Here is an 8,163-nt window from a genome sequence, read left to right on the forward strand (position 1 = left end):
ATATATATTAAAAAACGCATGTTTTTTCCTTTTTTAAATAAATTCTAAAAAATTAAAAGTAATTTTCTGAAATTACATTACTAAGTTTACTGATAAAAAATTTAGTTCTTAAAACTAATGTTTTCTGAAAAATTATGATCTTTGCTGCCAATTTGACTAAACCTGCAGCCTTGCCTTTTACTGAAAAGGGTTCTGCACCCGTATTTTAAAACATCTAAACTTACTTGGAATCTTTTACTAGAAATATATGTTTGAAGTGCAAAATTTTAGTCAGGTTTTAAACAATTTATTTGTGGAAGTTTATCATACAGAAATTTCTTCTCTGGTCCATTTTGATGTGATGCCTTAATAATAATGTCTTTGTGTTTGCAATTTAAACTTACTGTAAATTCTTGTGAGTTTTTTTTATCATTCTTATTAATGGATTAAAAAAAAAGAGAAGTCAATATTAGCCCCGTGGCAGAATCACGTCGACATTGTTGCCGAAGTTTACAGAATGTTCTTGCAGAAAGTTTTTTCTTTTGGAAAGTAAAGCATTTAGGTTTGCTTTTCTGCAGAAATTTACTGGTAAAATTTGAATCACACTTTTAAATAATCAATTTTGAAGTACTCAATTTATACCAATATTGTAAATCCATTTTGATTGTATTTTCTGCCGTTATGGACATTGATTGGCTTTTAGATATTTCCACATAGTTTTTGAAACCCAATGTTTTTTATACGATATTATTTATTAAAACAATAAAATCTTTAAACGAAATATGCATTTGAGTAACCCCTTTCTGAAGCTGATTCGTGTGATTTTGTCTTAGATCTGCTTTTCGGTAATTTCTGCTGCAGATTTAATGATATAAAAATATTTTTTTAATGTGATGATGTTTTGCAAAATACAATAAAGGAAGTAATTCGTGTATCCCCCCTCTTTTGTTTCTTTATCTTGTCTTTTAAAAAATGGTGACTACTCAAAGCGTAATCTATGGGATATTTAACCATGATATTTCAGCTATACTAAACTATTTCATTTACTATAGCATTATTTAAATATGTTCCTTTTTTCTCTAAGTTTTTTCAGCAATTAAAACTACTATAGTTAGCCTAGTATAGCTCAGACAAGAGCACAGTAAATTTTTCCTCTAAATATATTGTGTATGATATGTACAGCGAAAACACAGGGAATTTTTTTTCCAAATTTTAACCCTGATAATAAATGAAATGCATAGTTACTTAATGATTTTACAACTGATTTTTTACAGGAAATGGAGTGTAATAATTTTTACAGGAATGAAAACAAAGCATGTTTTTCATAAAATAAATGCTATAAATTTTAGTCTGATTAGTACATAGTAAATGAATGCTTATAACAAAAGCATGCAACTTAAATAATAATTAACAAACTTTATTTCTGTTAAATATCTGTTCCTAATTGGTATAACTATAAAACCATACTTACTTGATAAATTCATAAACTTTATCTACCTTAATTATTTAGATAAATAATCATTAGACTAATAAAATTTTATTTATTAAATCTAAATATGAACCGTTGAGGTTTCTTGTTTAAAGTATTCTCATTATACTTTAATTAACTTTTATCCTAACAAAACTTATCTCTGAGATATTACATAATACTAGTTGTATTTTTTATTACAAATTATAAAATTCTTTAATTTAAGAAAATATTTAATTAGTGCTGCAAATTTAATTGAAACTGGGAACAATATTAGTATGGAGCAATAACTCTTGGAAATATATTAATAATTAAATAACATTTAACTTAGACACGTGTGATAATTTTAAAACGATAACTACTTCTTGTTTAATTGTTTGAATTTTCTTGTATTCTAAAGGTGAAGTGTTTTGTTTATTGTTTGAAAAATAACTCATTAACAAAAAATCAAATTTTACAGTCTTATGAAAATATTACTGATTTTTAAAAATTTAAAATTAAATACATTTTTCTAAAAATACTAATTAACTAATTTGGTTTAAATGAAATAATAACTAATAATTTGGTTTAAATGAAATAGTTTTATGGATTAATTTCTTATTTAATTTAGAAATAAAATTTCTAGTTTTAGTTTTAAAAATAAAAAAATTTATTTCTGAGCCTATTTCAACATAGTTTAAGCCTCTATAAGACCATTCTAGTAGTGTATTAGTAAAATATTTTATGAATTGAGATTGATTTTTAAAATGAAATTATACCTAAAATTACTTTTAAAAATAACTTTTTCCTGAATAGCTTGAGTCTGTCAGGCAATAATGAACGATTTATTACCTGAAACTAATTTTATTTTAAAGACCNGAAAGGGGAAAGCATACCTTTTGTCCGACCCTCGACACTTTTCGTGGCATCTTTCTAAAATGTGTCTGCCGCTTGTAGTAAGAAACTAAGAGAGAGGGGAAACGCCAGGAGGGTTAAAGACCATTTTTTATTTATTTTGTGATGGGCGACATTTTCAAAATTTTACAGAAATATTCTCTAAGTTATATTTAAAACTTTTATACTCATGAACAACCGAATTTATTATTAAGTGTAATAACTTATACCTAAAATTACTTTTGAAAATAACTTATTCCAGAATAGCTTGCGTCGTTCGGGTAATAATGAATAACTTATTTCTTGAAATTAAGTTTATTTTGAAGACCATTTTTTATCTATTTATTTTCTGATGAGGGACGTTTTCAAAATTTTACAGAAATATTCTCCAAGTAGTATTTGAACTTATAAATAACAGAATTTATTAATTGTGTATTTATAACTACAAATGAACTCTATGAGAAGTGATCAAATGAATGAATACAAGGAAAAAAAATGGCTACCAAGTGTTGATCTCTTATTAACCCCCATGCTAAATTTTCTGTTACCCACCTTTCTTTTAACAAAGCCCTTCATTGGTATATATATGAATGACCAAAATCAAGAGAATGTGAACCGGTGAATGTCAACATTCACACTGTCGCTTTGGTGAATGTCCGAAATATTTGTTATATCATATTTTATCTAAATTTATTTGTTGATATTATTATACTTTTTCGATATTTTAATATCTGCTGAGGACAGATTAGGAAAAACATCAGTGTACCGGTTAAATGCATTATGGGCGCTTGACCTCAGAAAAACATTGAGGTAGGGCGTACCGGGCACTTAACTAGACCTAAGTATATATTTTAGACGTTTAACAAAGCGACATTCACAACCACCCATTTCGGTCATTCACAGTAACATATATATGGGTCATTCTCACAAAAACAGTCATTTTCATGTCCCCAGTATATTTTATGTTTGTTATACAGCTTACGAAAAAAAAAATTCAGAGAAAGTGTCCTTCACAATGCAAGCTAACAAAAGAATAAAAATTAAATTATAAATTTTTATTTTTTTTTTATTTTAGGTAATTAAAATATACCAATATGTCATTCCCTCACTTGTCCCCACTGCTGAGTTAAAAAAAGAAAAGAATTGTTTCTGAAATAAAAAATTATTTTTTACAAATTCGTGTTTTTTATTTCAGAATACTAAAATATAGAATTCAGAAAATCAATTTTAAATTTAATTTCTGATAAAAATATTAACACAGCACTATNCTTTTACATGCCACATAATCATACGACATGGCCGCTGAGGATTTTCTGCATCCCGAAAATCCGGTGTCTGGGCCGGGGATCGAAACCGCAGACTTGAGCTCAGAAGGCCGACGACAAACCAACTGCGTCACCCAGCCACATGTAATTCCAACATAAATGAGCACATTTCATCACATTAACATCCAAACTACGTAATACATTCGACTTCCCTATAAATATTTTAAATATACTAGGAAGCTCCCCTTGTAACTGCTTCTCATTCATCTATGTGTGTGTGTGTGTGTTTTTTTTCTTTGTAGTTATTAGCATATGACCTCTTAAATCATAAGTGGGATGTATACTTCCCATGGCCTTACAAAGGGTTAAAGTTGTTTTCTGTTAATTGGACTCTTTGAAGAAGAAAAAAGTATGGAGTAGAAAAGAAAAAGAAACCAAAGTGCATTTGTGCATAACAAATTTCAGAACCCATTTTGATTATCCAAAGTACCTAGTGGTCAGAGATAGCGCACAAGTAGTGAAACTCTTGTAGTCGCTACTTTTTTTCATAGTTTGTAACATAGTGAGCTACTTTTTTAAAATAGAGTAATTAGTAGTGCAATACGAAAAAAAACGGTAGTTTTGTAGCAATACCTGGAAACTACTTTTAACGATAGTTTAGTAAAGAAACACGGCTTCGACGCCGCAAATTTTTCGAATTTGAAGGGTGCAAATCTCGTGTCCGTCAATGGATGCAATGAAAACGACCCTATGGTTTCAGCTAAGCGTTAAAAGGAATTACGTATTTAAAATCACGTGTAACTAATATTTAAACTAGCCATTACGAAAAATAGATAATTTATTGCTTTGGTCACACTTTCACATACAAATGCGCACTCTTGAAACATTGATGTTATTTCAAAGGAAGAGAACGTATTTCGTTATACTTAATTTCTCAGAGGAAATAAAAAAGCATTAAACAATTCAAAAATTTCAAGTAATTTAATAATTTCGTGTTTCTTAAATTAAATATTCGTTGTCGAAAAAGCATAAAAAGTTGAAGATCAAATGAACATTTTCAAACAAAACTTTTCGAATAACCAACTGGCTCATGTAAACATGAATGATTATATTTCTTAAATAATTACATTTAATGTAAATTCGTCTCCTTAAAGCTGTGAAGTAGTTACTACAATTCCAAAGTAGTTTTTTGTAGTCACTTCGTTTAAAAAAAGAAGTTGTGGTTAACTACATTTGTAACAATGTAGTTGTAGTATACTAAGAAAATAATTTGGTTTTTCCGACCACTGAAAGTATCCATATGAAAAAGCAGGGTGCTTAGCGTTTTTAAAAAGTGCTTATTTTTGATTTGCATTTTTTAAAGGCCCTTAAAGATGCTTTTTTATTCGAGGTCTGTAAAAAGTGCTTAATTTTCTATGTTTCAAATAGAGGTTTTTTCCTTGCCTTGTCGATTGTCGTCACAAATTACAGAAAAAAGCAGGATTTTTGCAATTTTCTCTGCAATATTTATCAAAAAATAGTTATTTTATCATGGTTATGTAAAGTTTTTGAATTTTGCTGATTTTATGTTTATAAATTTAGAACTTGAAATGATAGAAAGAAATAACTTATATTTTTGCACACATCCTAATTATTATTATTATTTTTTTGGAAAGTGATTAAAAATGTTTTCTGAGTGCTTCAAGTGTGCTTATTTTTTGTTGAAAAATCTGGCTATGCACCCTGAAAAGGTTTAGATAATCCGTATTCTACTGTAATATTTACTATTGAGTTTTTCAAGCTGTGAGAATATTAATTTCTATGATTCTTTTTTTAGGTATGCTATTTACATTCCTTTGTTTCTGCCAATCAGTATTCCAGTGCTGATGTCTCTCACCTATTTATGGAAGTTTTGGAATGAACTAAAACACAAATCGAAACACGATTGATATTTAAGGATTATTTTTCTTGTTATTTGCAATATGTGCTGTCTTTTCACATAATAAAAATAAATTCTTTATTAGTTGCTTTATTATTATTTGCATAGATGCAACCAGAGCTGCAAACTCTCTTGTTGAAAGGTTCTACACCAACTTATTCTCTATTAATATTTTCATAGAATTCTCAAAAAATATTAATACTATATCTGAATAAATATTAACTTCAAATGATATATTTTTCTATTTTCTTTATATACAGTGTCTAAAATAAAAAAAGATATCACCCTGAATAACTTTCCTTCTAATGATCAGATTTTCATATGAGTCAATCTTAATGGTTCGTAACGTTGAATTCAATTATGCTCATTAATTAGTGCTAACTATGAATTGATTTACAGAATCAGACATAAAAACATACTTTCTCTGAAGAAACATATATTTTTTTGTTCTTGTATTTTGAAGTTCAAAATACATTTATTTTTTTTTGGAGAAAATTAATTATGGTTAGTAAATAATTTTATAGAGGGCTAATTTATTAAAAATTTATTGCACAAACATCACCAATCGCCTATTTTTTATGCATATGGGGGTATATATTCCAATATACATATATATATATGTATGTACCTATATCAAAATAATCGGCAAGTTTTGGCCAATTAAAAATCTTAAAAAAGTGGCTAAATGGGCTTGAAAGAAAGTGGACTAACAGTAAGGGAATAACATGTGGCTATTCCCGGGCAAACCTCTACATGTTTGATTCTAAAATTTTGCAAGTTAAAAAACCCTTTGGCATCTAAGCACTGATTGTTGATACGCACAGGTACTGTTACGGAAATATTCTCATAGCACTAGAATCAAAAGTATATATTTTACTACGTCTTCAACAAGCGCTAGAATAATGCATCTAAAATGACGAAACATACAAAAAGTAGCATTCCAAGAAGAATTTCGAATTAATATTTAACAATGCTTTTACGTCTGAAGTTCATTTTTGCTTAAAAACTTTATTAAGACAAATTATTTTTCCTCACGAAACAGTGCGAATTTTCAGCACACGTTTTCAAAAACAAGTAAATATTTCAAACAAATATAAACAAAATATACGAATTATTGAATAAAATAAATTATTTTGAGTTAATTTTTTTGGTCATCTTACCTAACGTACATGTTCTCTCTTTCTATTTAGATTTTAAAAGCCCAAATAAATGAGAAAAATATTTTTTATCGAGCATTGTGATAAATTTTTACGAACTAGTTGTGTTTATGACCATTTTTATTACTTAGTAGTAGTAGTGTGAATTAATCTTAATAGTTTTCTGGTGTATACTGAAATCCAATTAAGGGTCTACCCATAAACTAAGTACTTAGAATGTTTGTTTGCATTTATCCTCACATTTCCGACTATTTATTTCTACTAAAAAACAAAACATCAAAATTAGCAAAATTTATGACTATTAATAGATTATATACTCTGTAGTCGCAGCTAATAATTGGGTGCTTGCACTTCCAGAAGAAAAAGACAACCAATATCTATCAGCCATATGTCGTATTAACGTTGAGCTAAGTTTCTCTACATAACTCGTTTATTAATGTTACGTTAATTAAATACAGAGGTATATAAATACAAACGTCACGTTTCAACAGCCAATCAGGATCGCACTAAGTCACTTGCAGGTATCCTCAGGGCAGGATTGCCTACTAAGCATGTGAGTAGAGCACTTGAGGTAAAGTAGGCTTCACGAAGCACCAATCTTTTTAATAAATATATTTTTTTCCTGGGCCTTTTTAACTGCACCATTTTTTCCACGTACCCTTTTCTTACGGACCTTCTTTTACGTCTACCGAAATTTGATCATAACCCAGAAGACAAGGAAACATCTAGATCAAGCATTGAGACAAACTGGTCTACCTGGAGAACTTTTTCATGGAATTCATCCTCATTTGCGTTACATGAAGAGGGAACTCAAATGATGAAATATTGTGTGAAAGTACATTAGTCCCTATTATATTGGGTGGAAGAAGAAGAAAAAAAGCACCTCGTTTGTAATTATATGGATTTAACAATTCATTCTGTTAAATCAAAATTTAGTATACTTAAAAGTGAAAGAAATATAAATATTTAAAAGACATTAGATATTTTTAAAATTATTTTCTTTTTAGAAAAATGTACCTGCCACCTTTTTCAATTTATCAGGAGATTTTAACACTTCAGGAGACTTAAAATGGTGGTATATTTAATTTTTTAACATGAAACTTCGCGTTTATATATATGTGTTAAAAAATGAGAGAGAAGTTGATCACCCCATCGTCAGCTAGAAACATTAAACATAAATGATTGAGCCCTCAAATCAAAAACAGTTGTAATGTATCTACCACTACAAAAATATAATTCCAATTCACTACTATATAAGTCATGTTAACTCGATTCTATGGTGGGGTAGGTTTTCATAGATGAAGGTTAACATAGTCGATAGCTACCATCCCCTAATTGGTGACCCAGACTTGATGCGAATACGCATACCTTGACAGTAACGCCCACTTCGATTTGAACTACTTCGATGGATGGTCCACATTGAACAGTTGACTTTCTACTTGTGACATGAGGCGCCCACACGTCACACCCCGTAACTCCCTAAAATATTAACCTATAAATTTC

The 8,163-nt window shown here is 28.9% G+C and overlaps 1 protein-coding gene across 2 annotated transcripts in view; it reads left to right on the forward strand.

Moving 5' to 3' along the window:
* LOC107447524 (phosphatidylinositol glycan anchor biosynthesis class S) overlaps nt 1–5,587 on the forward strand; it is a 47,504-nt gene extending 41,917 nt beyond the window's left edge. For both annotated transcript variants that reach the window (XM_021146476.3, XM_071182927.1), the window contains one exon: nt 5,402–5,587. In XM_021146476.3, the coding sequence (XP_021002135.2) occupies nt 5,402–5,513 (112 nt within the window). In that variant the 3' untranslated portion in view covers nt 5,514–5,587. The remainder of the gene's footprint in view (nt 1–5,401) is intronic.
* Nucleotides 5,588–8,163: the final 2,576 nt, after the last annotated feature.

This window comes from Parasteatoda tepidariorum, chromosome 7 (assembly GCF_043381705.1).
Source record: "Parasteatoda tepidariorum isolate YZ-2023 chromosome 7, CAS_Ptep_4.0, whole genome shotgun sequence".
In the NCBI taxonomy this organism is placed as follows: domain Eukaryota; kingdom Metazoa; phylum Arthropoda; class Arachnida; order Araneae; family Theridiidae; genus Parasteatoda; species Parasteatoda tepidariorum.